The following is a 17,339-nucleotide window of genomic DNA, read 5'->3' on the forward strand; positions in this document are numbered from 1 at the left end:
ACATGATGTACACACTTGTTTAAAAACATAGGTATTTTTTATTGACATTATTAAAGCATGAAGATATACTTCTATTACATGTAGTCAAATTATGATTATAATCCTGACATCTTAGAAAAAATAGACATGTGTTTGAAACATTTTGTGTAAAAGCTGTAGAGCTTTAAATTCTATAGATATGTCCATTTTATTTACTGATCCGTCAGAGAAAATTTTATAAGAGAAATTGCTTTTTTATAAAAATAAAATCCATTCTTATTCTGTTATTGGTCCCCTCACCCGAAACTATTGCATCTGATCCCACATATGGGATTTCCAGGGTTCCGTGATATAGGCCCTGTTCACGGATTTATATTGTTTTTAGGTTTTTGATCGAGACAATTTTTCTTTTTACATTAATTAATTCATTAAGCTAAAAGGTCTCTTAATCAAAGTTAGTTTGATCCTAATTTTGTATTTTATCAGTTCAAGGCTATGTAGCAATAAAATTTGTTGAGTATTTTGGATTTGTGGATAGGTTATCTTAGAGATACACAATGTCTTTTGTTCCAGCTTCTCGTGTCTCTCTGTTTCCATAATAAATAAATCTAATTTTTTTGTTTTGATACGGTATTTTTGAAAATAGTAAATAAATTGAATTTTATTTCTTTTCGAATCTTCATCGTGTTCGAGTGAATATAAAATTTTGTCTGAGAAAAAAGGTTAATTGCTTTCATATGGAACCCTTCTTTGAAATACACAGGTGTGTATGTTATACAGTGTTTGCGATCTGCAAGCTTAACTTTTTAAAATTTAATTCTTAGTTAAATGCATTATAGTCAGAGAAAGTTTTTTAACAAAACACATCTGTATAAGATAATATAATTTATTATTCCCATTTCTTTCCGGAAAAGGAGCTGCCCATGCGTGCTAGTCTATTTGTTTACAGAAACCAAATATTATTTCACTATGACAAAGCAAATTTTAAAAAAATTACAGATTAGTTCAGACTATTTTAAAAAAAAAATGTACTCATTCACTTTCATCATTTACATATTAATTTATGTTTCATTATTTGTAAATAATTAACAAGAGCAATAAAATAAGCCTGATATTATTAATAAACAGATAAACTTAAATGAATATATTATCATTCCTTTACAGAAGTGTGAATTTTATTAACCCTTTTCAGTAACAACTTAATTAATTTGTCGCCAAGGAGATTACCTAAATTGAAAATGGGATCACTCTTAGATATAAGTTTAATAGGTCGGATTTTCTTTGTATTAATTTCTTTAAATATCTTTTGGATAAAATATAAGCGAGAAGACATGAATAACTTTACATATACTAAGTTAGTTAAAAACAAATCGTAAAGCATGTGCTCTGTCTAGCTCAAAAATTTCTGGGGAAAAATCAATGACATTGTTCAGGTGTTGTATTATAGAGACTTTTTTGTAACCCAAGAAATTATTGAATGATTCTTTTAACGGGTGGCTAAATAAACAGTTGGCTTTGCTGTACATTTCCAATATTTCGCAGCATGTGTGTCAAGTTGTACATATTGATAATAACATGATCCAAAAACTAAACATAATAAATAAAAATGAATTCGAAATTTTATAAAAATTATAAACAGTTCATTACTTTTTTTCCGAACTACTGTCTTCTAGACGGATTCATATAAGCAAAATAAAGGTATTTTTCAACATGAATCCAATAGAAATTAATAGTTTTGGCTTTTATAAATATAGTTTATTAATTCTGGCAGAGTGCAAACGCTTTTGAAATTAAATAATATATATATGTTTATATTTCATGCTTAAAATTTCTCTGAAAAACCTAACATTTTAAACGTAACGTCATTTTGATCGGAGGGTCGGGTTGGTGATTAAATAATTGACCGTTTTATTTACTATGAATATATTGAATATTAAAAATATTAACCCCTAATAATAAATAATATATCCCTTTAAAGGATGTTTAATCAAAGTTGAACAATATCAGAAATGATTTATTAACTGGACTGAAATAACAACAAAAGTTACTCAAGCTATTCGTCTAGTTAAAACATTGTAAATATTTGAATGCCGATAAGGAGTGGTATAGAAATATAAATAAGTTTGAGGTTTAATTTACATTCATTTATGTTTAAAATATTTTACAAAAATATTCAGTTTATAGATGTAATGGACAATAAGTGTCAAATTAAACCACAACTTATTATTTAAACGTAATTTATATACATGTAACATTTGACACAGACATAGAATGTTCATAATGTGGTGAACCTCGAAGTGAGAAAATTAGTATTATCAACCAGCTCAAAAATAATCTAAGCTGAAAAAAGGGAAAAAAAACTTGAGTAGTTTCAACTCTTTGTTAACAATTCTTCAATATTTCATAAAATATCAACACGGGAAAAATAAATTATTTGCGCACTGAACGGTGGACGGATTTTTTTTTCTTTATTTCCCGATAATGACAAGGAGCACAAGACGGATGTGACCGGTCGCCAGGGGATGCTCACTCATACCTAATCAAACCTCTGATGTTTGAGAGGTCCGTGTTTGCTATGCTATTGATTTATCTTTTTAAAAGGACTAACTTCTGAGCTTGAATGGAATATATGGAGACAACGAACAATATTCAAGCTAAAAAGTCCATTAAACAGTATAAACAGAGCAAATACACACCTCCAACACATCAGAGGTGGGATCCGATGCCATGGTGAGTTGAGCATCCCCTGCCGACCAGTCACATACACCCGCTTTGTGCTCTTTGTCATGATCGGAAAATAACGGAATAATCCGTCGTCGATTCAGTGTGTAAATAATGGACTAACAATTAGTATGAAAAACGACTGTCAGCATTTGAATAAATGAAAATTGTATTGATGACAAGGTCGACCATATAACAATAAAATGAAACACATGGAGATAACGAACAGTATTCAAGATCAAAAGTCTATAAAACAATACAAAATAGGAGCAGTGCAAAACGGACTTCCAAAACATCAGAGGTGGGATCAGGTGCCATGGAGGAGTAAGCATCCCCTGCCGACCGGTCACACCCGCTGTGAGCTCCTAGTCATGATCAGGAAATAACGGAAAAATCCATCGTCAATTCGGTGCATAAATAATGGACTAACAATTAGTATGAAAAACGTCAGTCAGCATTTGACTCAATGATAAACTGTATTTGCTGACAAGGTCTTTGTATCGACCATACAGCTTACGGAATGATGACTTTAACAAGACTGCTGATATTCTTGTTTCATCAACTTGTTTGTCAATAATATACATCGTTTTAGAAATTGTCCATACGTAGAGCATGCTCTTGCATATCGAATCAACTGAGATATATAAACTCCGTATGCATGTGATATAAGGTATATTGCTACATAAGTAAAGGGAGTTGACGATTGTAAAGTTAAAGTCAACACGTTTATCATAGACTTCAGTTGTTAGATTACCATTTACGTCTATTTCAAGTAAAATATCCAAATGTGAAACAGATGTGTCAGACTCTGTGGTATCTTTTATTTCAAGCTCACCAGGATATAACGTACCGACACAACCATGATTGTTAATTGACAAAACGTCGTCGATATATCTAGATGTCGAGTCGAAGGCCAAAGCAAGTGTTTTCTTCTTTTTATTTTGGACAAATCTGCTTCATATAAATGAATACTGTTCGTTTTCTCCATATATATATATATATATATATATATATATATATATATATATATATATATATATATATATATATATATATATATATATATATATATATATATATATATATATATATATATATATACCAATTCATTTTTGTTTACTTATGTCTGTTTTCAGTTTATGGTATTGGAATATGTTCAGTGTTTTAATTTTGTGTATTTAGCGGAAAACACAACATAGTTATCTGCGTGGTTTAAGCGTTTGCTTACATCGCAGGTTTGAATCCCAATGTGGGACATGGAGACATATATCCTTCAGATGAGAACTTATAAATCGAGGTCTCGTGTTGCATTAGGTGCTGACAGGAAAAAGATCCCTCACATCTAAAAGGCTCGAAGTACATGTCTAAATTTGAAGTCCATCACCTGCAATAGGGACCGTCTCAATATGAGTGAACAATTCTGGAAAGAGTTGTAAACTCACCCACCCCCACCGACTTTATATTCTGCAATGATTAAAAAGACTTCACCTTGCAGAATCGAAACACCATCTTTTTGCCTATATGGTGAGGCAAATAAAATACCGTCGCATACAATTGTTAGAATCGATCTAAATCTTAAAATGATAACTTAAGTTTCGTAATTTAATTTGTATTTTCTTTAATTGTTAAATGAATACCCTTCTCTTTCATATCTAAAAAACTTAACCTGTATATATTTGAAATATTACTTTATTTGACATATGACAGCAAATTCTCCTTTGATTTTATATTCTACCTTACAGCAAATCTTAAAAACAGACATGTATCTTGCCTTTTGGGGATGGCTTTCAATTTTCAGATAATTAACAATAATCTTGAAAGCAAGATTAATCATATTTCTGTACTTTTTAGGAGTTCATGTTAATTTTTCTAAAAATTACAATGAACAATGGAAAAAAAATAACAGTGAGACTAACAAAAAAACCTAATGACCTACATTGTGTTTGACCTACAGCGAAATATTTATAATTAAAGTTACTATAACGGTGCTAGCTGGGACAATTTCATTGCAGAACAGAAAGATAAACTGTATTAATCATTATGTTACTCTGATACTTTTGGGTGTCAAAAATGGGACCTCAAGTGAATATTTTTTTAACATGAGAAAGACTTCGTACTTAATGCTCCCGCCAAGTTTATATCCCTAAGACATTCTTATTAAGGATCTTATTTATCAATGTTCTGATTTCTACAGTGACCTTTGAAACTTTAAGCACTGAATAACAAAGTTTTCGTAATTAATACCATAATAATATGACAATTTTTTGTCATGGCTTTCAAAGAGTGCAATAAATCAAGCATATCTATCAAAATTATTTATAAGCTACATTGCTTAAAACCAAGAGTTTCAGAAGATTAAGTCTTATTTTGTACCCAGTTTGTATTCCAATAACGTGATAAGATTACACGTTGGTCTGAACAATTGTCTTTCGTTAAAAAAAATATTTTTCTGAATTTTATCTTTCTCAATTCATGTGTGGAAGAGATTTTCAATTTTCATGAAGGATTTTAATTTCTCATTGATAGGCAATACCCTTTTTATGAGAATTTGAAATACAAAATAAGGTAAGTCTTGGTTAAAATTGACTTAAATTGTGCATGTAACTACTTAATAAGCATCTTTAATTTTTACACATGTCCTCTCTATTTTTTTTTCTTTTGCAAACGGATTTCAAATCAGTTGAAGAGCATTAATGAAAGAAAATTCTAGAACAATGGGGAACCTAATGGATAGGGTAAAGTTAGCTGATATATAATATTGCTTTTTGTACACCAGAAACGACTGAATAAAGATGGACCGACTCCAAACTTTTTTTTTACAATCCAGGACACATTTTTTAAAGCAATATATTGATTACCAATGACAAGGTATTTAATTTAGAAATATTTTAATTGAAAAAGCAGCTACCTGTGATTTTTGAAAATCTAAGACTTAAGTTTTATGTGGGTAATGTGCTGAAATGTTGTGCGTTTAATTTATTCTTATAAAATTTTGTGATTTAAATTTTTCTTCTTTAATTAAGTTCCAGTTCCAGTATCCATATTCTAAGTTGTCTCTCGTCCTTGTGGGATTTTTATGATATCGTAGTCAAGTAATTACTCTTTATTCAAAAAAGCAAGTCTGAGATAAAGCTGAACTTTAAACGTGATTTATTCGATAGGATCATTACAGTTACATCTTCTTTATATAAATGTCGGTTAAAAAGGAACTGAATTTTTATTTTTAAAAAAACCACACAGCTGTCTCTCTTATTTTTAAAAAATATAATAATTTAACTTGAATTTTTACCACAAAGAATTACTATTTTCGTTGATTTATGTAATTTAATAAGCTTTAAATATTGAGATATAGAATACATGTACATTTTAGAAAACACCCAAATTCTATTCTGTAGAAATTGTTTCCATGTTTAGAGATGAAAGAAAGAATAACATTTACCCATGAATATTTAACGGTTGGCCCTCATTATTAAAGTGACGCATGAATAATAAGATAAGTCGTATTTTTAAAAATATATATAAAATTATACCTTTCCTTATTTTCAATAATCTGCAAAAAGCACAAATCTCTAAAGATACAAGGCATATATCACGTGACTTTCTGACAAACGAGTACAGTGCGCGATTGGTCTTCTAGTCGTAGTTTATGTATAATACATCACACGAAGTTTTCTGACAAATGGTATTAAAAGCATATACTACCTTGAGATTGGACATAAAGTTGACAACTGAATCTAAGAAGCGCGTGCCGTATCATAAGGTAAATATTATTGTTTGTATGATATCTAGGAAGAAAAGTTAAGGAAGCTGGGTGTATTGTCTTTTTCGATTTTAGCAGGTATTAAGTTTGTAAGTATGGGCGTTGAAATTATTTTTTCAATTTTATAAATATTAAGTTTATTTAAAAAAAACATAAACGATAAATTTTCTCAATTTCTAAGTCCAACATACTACGTAATTTTTCTTCGTAATATAATCGTTACCAATTGAATATAAAACTACATACTTTATTTCAAAACTATTTTTATTTTAATTTCTGACTTGTCTAAGACTAGCATACCGGTTATCCCGTGGGGAATTTTAAACTTATTAACTATAATCCTGTTTACAAATGATAAAAATTCTGTCATTTGAAAATAGAGAATTTTATTACTTTTAAGACAAATTACTGACAGAAACTGATTAATGGCTTATTTGAATTCAGTTTCAGTGGTCATTACTTCAAAGGGCATTCACATTATTAATGTATAAAAAGTACAGAATAAATCTTAATGCTTGTGTATAGGGTTTTTCAAAGAAAACAAAATTAGTTAAAAACACACGTACGGACATACTTTTCGTGAATTTTCGTTCTTAATTTGCATCGAAACTTTTAAATACAAATATCACCGTACATATTTCACTTATGAAAATGATTTTCAATGATAAGTTGATCTATTTAATGGCATAATTAAAACATGAAAATAAGGAAGAGTGACCTATCCCTCTAGGCCTATTTGACTTACGCAAAACGTGGAAAATAAGGGAACATTAACCATGAAGTGTCAGATCAAATATTTCATTTTATAAGAAACACATGTTCTCCGATACATGATTTGAATGCATGGAATTGTCAAACTGATTAGGGAAAATGATGACATTGTGAGAAAATCACTTATAGATTTCTCAATTTTTGTATTTTAAAATCAAATTGTAAAATTTCATAGAAAAAATAAAATCCCCTTTTCAGAACTTAAAATACCTGATTATATATGAAATAACTACGTTTTCAGCTCTTCCATGTTTTTTATTTCAATATTTCGGTTTTCCAATGTTTTTGCATGAGCATTCCTAAAGAGATATAATTTGTCGAAATGTGCATCTGCCGCATCAAAATTGAAAATATCTAACATTAACACATAGGTAAAGGCATTAACAGTGAAATTTAAAATATTGATTTAAAATGTTCAAATTTGCACAGTTTCTATTAAAATACGTTTTAAAAAACTATCTATGGGGAAAAATGGCCGTTTTTTCTATTAGGCTACAAATTATTAGGATGATTCTTTATTTCTAAAAGAAATTACAAAAATACACTAAATTTACTCTTTTTCAATATAGTTTATTCAGAACAATACAAATGCATGTATGTTAAAAGGCATAAAACACGGAGCGCTGGAATTTGAAGAGGTGAGACTCTGTGTTCTGGAGGAGTAAGATTCCCCTATTAACCGGTGACACCCACCGTGAGCTCTGTATTTTAGTAGACGGAACTTTCCCTATTCAAATTCAATATAAAAACAAAGGCCTACCGATAGGTATGATTTAAGGCAGCCAAACTCGCTCTGACAGCGATAGTTTATATTTGCCGACAAGGTCATGAGAGCGACCATAGAATTTAGTAAATGCCAACTTAAAATGACGTTGTGAAAGTCCATGTAACATCAACTTATCAGTGAGTAGCATGTCTCGCTTAGAAAATTGATCATACTTTTGAATAAAAGCCTTTGAGTAGCGAATAATTTGTGAGCCAAAGACACCATAAGCAGGTGAAACCGGTAGTAGATCTATATTATTACTACATTAATAATGAAAGTTGACGATGGAAAAGCTGAAGTCATTCCGTTTGTCATACAAAATGTAGACGTAAAAAAATATTATTTCTTTCAAAATCATTAAAATTAAGAAAATGCCTCATGTTCGTGGTAGCATATATACCTAACTTATGACATCGTAGTTTAGTTTGGGAGATAATGCGCATTACAGAAGAAAGTCGTTATGCAATGCATTTCTATATAAATATTTAAAACCTTACGTTTATTGAAACCTATTTTTTTTTCTTTTTTGTTAACAATAAATTAACTTTGAGACTATATTGGTTCTTTTGATAAAAATAATTCCCAAGAAACATGTGTCATAAAATGAAATTAATTACATTAACTCAAAACTTTGTCTTTGCAATTTGCATTGATATATATATAGAAGGTTTTTTTTTTTTTTTTAAATAAACGTTGTAAAATACCTGTAAAAAACAAAAAGTGTGAACCTACTTTGTAATAAGAGTGATATGTGTACTTTACGTGTAGTTCACTGATCTTAGAATGCATGCCGAGTTATTTAGCCTTTTTTACATTTATAAGAGCAGCAGTCAAGTTCATTCTTCTCTCACTTCATCGATAAATTTAATATTTATTAAGATTGTCGACAACAGAAATCCTTATTAATTAGATATTTCGGAAGTGAAGAGGGTCTATCAATGACATGTTGTAAAACAGGTCAAATAGGGTTATTTTATATTTACACCGGTACCTTATAAATTTTAATGAAAGGGAAACAAATGAATTCAATAGTTAATGCTTGTATCGATTGGAAAATTTAGAGTAGCCTTACATATATGGTTAGGATAAATGCCACAGTTTAATGTGGAGAGAATTTTTAACATATCACATTGTATTTCTGCCATGTTGGTATTTAATAAGACCAGTGGTACCGAGACACCTTTCTCCGGTCAGGAGGTGCAAGTAGCATGATATGTCTGTCACGAAGAAATTGTACTTTTTAACATCCGTGAAAAAATACACTTAGCATAGGTAATTTGTTGTCATTCATTTAACATTACATTGAATATATATGCGATTTCAACTCAATGGATTTTACATTTAATTAGATGAATAACAATTAATTTGTGGCTACATGATGGGATAAAAATAATATAACTGTCTCACCTTAAGGCACATACGGTAACGGCATACTACAAACGATTTTACTATTAGACAGATAAAACCATTTAATTATTGACATAGTTTGGTTTTTCTTTATAGACTGGCAAAGAATTTTGATAGTTTAAAAAAGTTATTTGGTTTTTTTGTAAGGGTAGATATAGCCTGCAAATAAGATCTGCATTATTCATGTCACACCCTTTCTTAAAACTTGTGTATCGATACAACAACGTACACACAAAGTTCTTATATTTATTCTTGAAAGCAAGGCTGTTTGTGGCCATCCCACTCAAATTATAAACGTACGTTTTGTTTTTTTTTTCCCTTGATTTCTGTGTTTTGAATTTTTTTTCTTTTTTTTTTCTTTTGTTCCTTTTATTTTTATTCGCAGATTTTTTATGACTTTTTTGATTTGATAAAACCACATAAAATCAAAAGATGTTAACTTTGTAAAGCACTTATGCCCCCTCCCCCAAATTATGAGAAATTTTCGTAGTCCAAATGCCTCGATCATACCAAAAACAAAACTTGACCTGGATATTATTATGATAAATCTATATACCAAATTTCATTTCAATATGTGCAACCTTTGCAAAGAAAATGAAAGGAAACTGCAAATAATTGGAATTTTTCTAAGTCCAAGAACAGAACTTGATCAATATTTGCAACCTCTACGAAGAAAATGAACAGAAACTGATGGTGGACCGACAGATAGACCGACCGACAGGTGCAAAGCAATACCCGGTATGACCTTCCTTTTTCGAAAGGGGGGGGGGGGTTGGTAAAAATTATGTTGAACAATCACTTTTCTAATAACGTTCGTTCAATTACCACTTTTCCGCAAATCAATGAATGTTCCTTGAAAAATCGTGTACGCGTATCTTCTGTGATTTTAAAAACTTTTCAACATTTTATTATTTTTACTATTTATTTACTGTATATATTTCTTATTTGATTTGTTTTGTTACATGTATGTTTTAAAGGTACTCCCTCTTACCACGGGGAGGTCTTCTAGTTTTTGCAATTGTAAGTACGTATATAATCATTTCGTAATTTCTATGGTCGATACAATGACCTTGTCAGCAAATACAATCTATCAATAAGTCAAATGCTGACGTACATTTTACATACAAATTGTTAAGCCATTATTTACACACTGAGTTATCAACAGATTTGAAAAAAAAATCACGAAAGTGAACACACGGCGGGTGTGACCGGTACGGAAAGGGATGCTTACTCCTCTATGTCATCTGGTTTCACCTTCATATTTCTGGATCCATGTTTGCTCTGCTCCTGATCTGTATTGCTTAAGTAGACTTTCGAGCTTGAATACGGTTCGTTATCTGCTAATATTTCATTGTGTAACTGACTTTGGACGTTGGACGTTACTGTCCAATCAATAACTAAACTTACCGACTTCGCTGTCTTTCCTTATTTTGTAGTGAGATTCAGCATTCAGCAAGTTCGTCATAATGATACGACCTATCGGTAGGTCCTAATGTGACTTAACCGTTATATCATTTTTAAAAAAGATTTTCACATTAAATGAAAAGAGCATATTATTTTTTCTAAAAATTATAATCCTAAATTTCAACTTAAATCATTAAAATATTTGTATTAGAAAACATCTCAATTGGCCGGAAGAGGAATACTCCTACAAAAAGAAATATTGAAAAAGAATAAATAAACGAAAATGAAAAAAAAAAGTTGAAGGTAACTGACATTGACCAAACTCTATGAAATCTACAAATAATATAAATCCGTGGACAAGGTCTAAAACAGAAAGCCCCAGAAATTCCGGAAGTGAGATTGGCTGTTTAGGATACGCAGTCCTCTATCAGAGATACCCCTGTAAGCTCTAGGTATTTATCAGCTAGACGGAATATTTAGTAATTAAATTCAGTATAAACAAAGGCCTAAGAATAAATATGAGATACGACCCAGTGATTTGTTATTTTTGCTAACAAGGTCATAAAAACCATCATAGAATTCATGAAAATATCAACTTCGATGTTGTTGAAATCCCTGTAGCATCCACTTATCTGTGAAAAACTTGCCTTGGTTTAAAACAGGATCTTACTGTTCTTAGGTACTGAATAGGTTTTGTTGGGAGACAAAAAAAAAAACGTAACTTTGCAGTATTTTAAATACAAAAATAAGGGCAAATGACGATGGAAAAGCTAGCCATCTTTTTATCATACAATTTAGAGTCAGTTAGCTCTTATCGTCTACATGGAGGAAAACATTAAAATATTAAACAAATGTAGCGCAGATTGTATGGTGTCTTTGATTTTTAAGTTACTAGAATAAATGTAGTTGACACATAAATGGAAATAAATAATTTAAATGATTTTTTTTCAATTTAGGAAATTGGAAAAAGTCACGTAGTAATATATCTAGTGAATAAATTGGGTGATTCAATTTTCTATTCCATTTCCATGCATGTTGTATGTGCAGGTGCATTATCTTGTAAAGGTTACCGCCTCTCATTCCCGACTTCTGTATGTACCTAAGACCATATTTTTACAGTTTATAAAGACTCGAATTTTTGCTTTGGGAATTTGAGCGATTGGCTTTTTAAAATTTAAAATTGCTAAAAAACATCCTTAACTATCTTTCTGCATTTAACCAATTGTAGGTCGATTATCTTTGTTTTCCAATTTTCTCTTGGGTTCAGAAAAAAAATAACCCAGTTTCATCCCAATTAGCAGTTTCATTTCAGCGACGACTTAGTTCTCTAGAAATGCTGCAATCACTTATCATATCAAACTTAGCAGATATTTTATACTGTTTTGATTCTTAATATAAAAAATATCGTTTTGACATAATATCAGTATATATAAATATCAGTTTCATTTTTGCACCATTTTATCAGTGTTAGACGACTTAACAGAATGACGGGTTCTTAAAATGAACTAGAGTAAGCATTAAAAAGGATTCTAGTAATTGATTCCTTGGTTTTGTATTTCTTTTGGAGGTTGATAATCTTCCCTTTTAATTTCATCATTTTTATGGATTTGTAAAAACTGAAAAATGTTGACGTAATTTTTTTTTTAAATGAACATGTCAATTTTTTTTATATCACTGATTCTTTATTTAAAATGGTACTCGGAAATTATTACAACTTGTGAATGGTCATCTTCAGTCATATTTTTATTTTGAAATCATCATTCTGATTCCAAGTACTCTGAAATAGATATTAATTAATTAATCAAATGATGGTGGTATTCCTTATTGACAATTTCTGTGTAATCTTTTCAGACAAAATCTGAAACAAATTTCATAAACTTCTGTAAAGAAAGAAGAGGTCCTTGGTTATTGTATACAATGAGACATTTAAAGATATCGACAACATTCAATCCATAAACATTTTCATTTTCATTCATGAAAAAAACCCAATGAACTCAATGAATGTCTTTCTTCCAGTTGTTTCGATACACAAGAGCCTGTTCTGTATGGAAACAATGTTGAAAAATTAGTAGGCTAACTTCAAGAAAGTTAGTATAACATAGGTATCAACCATCTTTTTAAAGTTTGTGCAATTTCTACCGGTAGGTCGAATGCTGAATAATATATTAGATACAACTATTTTATACTGAATTTTTAATGAATTACACCAATCAAGACAAAGGACTCATGATCAGGCGACATTGGATATTCACTCCTCCATGACTTCTGATCATTTCTCTGGTGATATATCTCTTTGCTTTAAGTTAGAAGATAATATGCGTATTCTATTGTTTGATTTAACGCAGTTATTTTAAGCGTCTTTTTGGGGGGTAAAACTCCATCCTCATAAATAAGCGTAAGACAACAAAGAAATATGCTCAAATAAGTTGTAGAGTTATTTTGTTTTTATTCATATATATTTTTTGGTTAGCACACTCTTCTTTTTTTGATAGCAAATTGCACTTTTTCAATGACAATTTGTCAATAGCTTTTCATATGATGTTGAAAAATGAAAATGACTATCTAGTTTCAAATAATTTACCAGAGACTCCAAAGTGAATATCGTTTGGCATGCCACGTAAGAGTAGCAAATGATCATCTTTCAGAGGTTCAATCTCATAAGAAGAAAAAAAGTCACATTCCAAAATTCCTAGCGGTCGTATAGTTTGTTTTAAAGCTTTCTGATTGGACAAGAAAATCGTATACAAACAACCGTCTGCACCAAAACAATTCATTCATCAAGATAGATATCGTACCTGATAGACAACTGGGAAGAAAGTGCGTCAGTTGATGTCGAAATGATATTGTAATTATTTTTTGGTGATAAGAAAGACGTTGTCTGGCTGGAGGTCATACAAACAAATATTTCGCCTGACCATTCCACCAGTCGAGAAAAATAAAAACAACAAACAAACCGTTATTTATAGGTTCAGGTGCACTTTGCCCATCCTTAACAGTAACTCAAAGACAGAGCAATTAATATTCCAACTGATGCACAAAGTCAGACATATTGCATAATTTTCAGTATAGTGACCATCGCGTCAATCCTCTTCTAAAGTTCACTCAATAAGCAGTTACATAATTGGATTAGTTTTCTTTTGTTGAGTTTGTTGTATGGGAGTTTTGTTTAGTGCTTGAACATGTTGGGAATAAATAGTCGCCATTGTCAAGAAAAGTCATTGAAGGTTTCCTTTGCCTTACATTTTCATTTATAGAACATTCAGAAAATAAAGATACTAGATACGCCATTGCGTGGGAAAGGGATCATTTAGGTATGAAATCATTATTGTGGATCAAACCTCAGACACAGCAGCCCTGCCTCTCTGCATACATTATCGTAGGCCGTCCTTAATTTCCTGTCATTCGGAATTCTATCAATCAATTGAAATCACAGATGTATAAAATGTTGCATTCCAATCGAGGGCTTTAACTTTAGCTCCGAGAACATTTCTGAACATATGAAAACTTTATTTCTATGAAAATTTGCCTATAGGAGTTTCGCATTCCAATTTGTTTCTTTTTTTCTTGCAGCTGAAGTTGTTTTTCTAGTTTGAAAATTCATACAAATAAGACAACGATGAAGGGGACAATTAGAACATTCATTCTCTTGTATTGGATATGCTGTGCTTTTTCACTACCATTGCATAAACTGATCAAACGAAATGTTGCGCAAACGAAGGTGAGAAAAATTATTAATTTTTCATGGTTTGTTTTTACTTATGTATTTTGTACAAAAAATTATCCGAAATAATGCATATATTTATCATAAGTGTATCTTATTTCTGAATTTCAATAACGTTTTCTTAACTCGTATGAAAATACGAATATTGCAACCATAACAATTTATTTAACCCAATACATTTTTCTTTTCTTTTTTTTTACATTTTGATTAAATAATAGTTTTACCACTTAAAAATAATCGGATTTTTTTCCCGGATTTTTAAAGATGAATTCATGGATAAAAGTCCCTTTTCTATAGGTAATGAATACAATGAATCAATTCAATATCATTTCAGAGAGTAGTACTGCATGACGTTTATCCTTTGCTTTCAGAGAAATGTTGACCCTGAAATCTTGATCGACCTTCTAGCAGACCTAATATTTGAAAGTACTGCCCGAGGTCGGGAGACAATAACTCCAAGTGATATTACTGAGTACTATTCGAGAGAATTCGGTTATGACGACTATAGAGCCTCTCAGATCAGCCTCAGGTACATGGGGTGGGGAGATACGAATCACGATGGAGTACTCACAAAAGAAGGTAATGCGTATATTTCACCGATGTTTCTTTCTCCAAAACCATCAAAGTTTGATTAAGGTCTTAATTTTACAATTTCTTTCTCATTTACAGAACTAAAAATAGCGCTTCGGAGGCATGACAATGATTTTTAAGAATCAAAGCTCCACCTAACCATCCCCTTTGGTTTTGATTGTGTTCATTTCTGTTGGTGATGTCCCCGTTACGTCAATTTTCAGTCCTCGTAACGTAAATCTCGTCATCGTGTTCACGCTACGTCCGTAAGGCTCTTCTCTTTGTTTCGCATCACAATCTGGATGGTTGTTTGATCTGCAGTGCGGACATATCTTTTGTTAGATGAGTCGGGAAATTGTGAGAAGCGTGCATCCAAGTCGTCATTTGCGGCAAATGTTGTCTATTGTGGAACTACCACCATGCAGTTATACATGCACGTTGTTTGTTGACTGCAACAACATATCAAACCATATATTTGTTTATCTGTTAACGTGTTCTATATCTATGTATTACTTATTTAACGTTAATTTTTTTATTATTGGTAAAAAAAACACATAGATTGTTGTTTTATTATGATTTTTTGTTTTATTTTTTCCACTTGTTTGTGAGCAAGTAGACTCGACTGTTTTCAGTTTAGATTTTAATTCCAGTTCTTCGTTATTTTGTACTAGTAGAACCATATAACTTCTTGTTATGTTGTTATATATTATATTTGACAAATCGTCTTCATTGGACGATGAAAAATGAATATTTTGCTTGCCACATGATCATTGTTTTCGCAGGCTCATTAATTTATTTCTTACCATCGGACGTTACCTGTGTCCTTTCATGTCACCAAGATACACCTGTATTTATCACGTTCATTTCGCTAAGGAGGTTGTGGTTTTGTTTGTGAGACATTCTTCACATGCTCAAAGTATCCATGTTTTCATATATCTAAATATATATTTTTTCACAGTATTTTCTTTTGCTTTTATAAAAGATTCCAATAAATATGTATAAAACAAAGTTTTTGTTATATATTTAGCGATCTTTAGGCTAAAATAGTCATATATCATTAGAGGGACTTCGAAAAAATTTAGTCAGCATTTCATAAATTCTATGGCCGTTACAATGATCTTATCAGCAAATATAAGCTATCTCTGGGTTGTATTTTGGCTGATCTGTATCTTTCCATCCTAAGGCCTTTCATTTAAAACCGAGTTTGACTACGAAATATTCCGTCTATCAATAGCATCTACTAGTATCCATCTATCAATACATAGTGCTCATGGCGGATGTGGCCAGTCGACAGGGGATGCTTACTTCTTCTCGACACCTGATCTCACCACTGAAATTCAAAGGGGTCGTTGTGTATGCCCTCTTTATGGATTTGTATTTTTTATAGAAGCTTTGAGATCAATCTCTATTATCTTCACCATTCTCAATATGAATATGCCAGGCACAACAATTTTGCAATTTATATTCATTTTACATTCAGTAAGTTATAAATTATTTTCCCAAACTTAATTACATGAATGACTTGAACCTCGTTCTATCCGAACAAGACTTCTTAGCTAGATTTCCGTAAATATTTGGAAACTATTTCATCTATTTGGAAAATGACAGATATGTCCATCTGCTGTATCAACAAAGCGTCAGTTTTCAGAATAAATTACTCGTTAACACTCGTTACTCTGCTACACGATGACCCCCTGTTGTCAACTAACCAAGATTTAGTGACCGAGTGCTGGTCATTTCATTGCGCTAATTTAACAGTGATATATTAAGTATAAATAATTTTTATTTTGTTCGTCGAAACCGTTTATATGCCATTTCATGATATTAAAGTATTTTGAAGGCATACTACAATTCTAGGAGCATAATAGGAATCAAATATACATACATGTGCATTTGAAGGAAATTGTCAGATTCGATAAACTGAATTTTTTGGTAATTTTTTAGGGTAGGAAAAATGTGCAATTTACATTGAGTAAATTACAAGAGTTTTGTAAAAAATGAATCGCAATAAATTGTAAATGAATTTTGTTGCTTCTCCTAATTACTATAAAATAAAAATTGTTGATATGATTTGAAAAGGTAGAAATTTGCAAAATGAATATCGGTGGAAGAAATAAAAGAGGACCATGATATGTTAGTAATCGGGCAAAGGAGGTGCCGGGAAGTCTAGCTAACTTGATGAAAATTACAAATGACATATTATTTCTTTCACACCCAGAATTTTAAAATACCTTCAAAAC

The 17,339-nt window shown here is 30.9% G+C and overlaps 1 protein-coding gene across 2 annotated transcripts; it reads left to right on the top strand.

The window, feature by feature from the left end:
• The first annotated feature begins 6,395 nt into the window (after positions 1 to 6,395).
• LOC134256057 (uncharacterized) lies at positions 6,396 to 16,107 on the top strand. Of its 2 annotated transcripts, XM_062738647.1 has the most exons (4): positions 6,396 to 6,460; positions 14,379 to 14,526; positions 14,901 to 15,108; positions 15,199 to 16,107. In XM_062738647.1, the coding sequence occupies exons 2-4, from the start codon at positions 14,425 to 14,427 to the stop codon at positions 15,237 to 15,239; spliced, it is 351 nt and encodes a 116-aa protein (XP_062594631.1). In that variant the 5' UTR covers positions 6,396 to 6,460; positions 14,379 to 14,424; the 3' UTR covers positions 15,240 to 16,107. The 2 variants fall into 2 exon arrangements, with proteins under 2 accessions (XP_062594631.1, XP_062594630.1); XM_062738646.1 differs by lacking the exon at positions 6,396 to 6,460 and having other exon boundaries at positions 14,321 to 14,526.
• Positions 16,108 to 17,339: the final 1,232 nt, after the last annotated feature.

Source organism: Saccostrea cucullata, unplaced genomic scaffold (assembly GCF_032062105.1).
Source record: "Saccostrea cucullata isolate Sc308-1 unplaced genomic scaffold, CSIRO_AGI_Scuc_v1 ctg141, whole genome shotgun sequence".
Classification (NCBI taxonomy): domain Eukaryota; kingdom Metazoa; phylum Mollusca; class Bivalvia; order Ostreida; family Ostreidae; genus Saccostrea; species Saccostrea cuccullata.

Coding starts and splice junctions, on each gene's coding strand:
- LOC134256057 (XM_062738647.1), top strand. CDS start 14,425: ATGAAGGGGACAATTAGAACATTCATTCTCTTGTATTGGATATGCTGT. Junction 14,527..14,900: donor GAAATGTTGCGCAAACGAAG/GTGAGAAAAATT, acceptor CTTTGCTTTCAG/AGAAATGTTGACCCTGAAAT. Junction 15,109..15,198: donor TGGAGTACTCACAAAAGAAG/GTAATGCGTATA, acceptor TCTCATTTACAG/AACTAAAAATAGCGCTTCGG.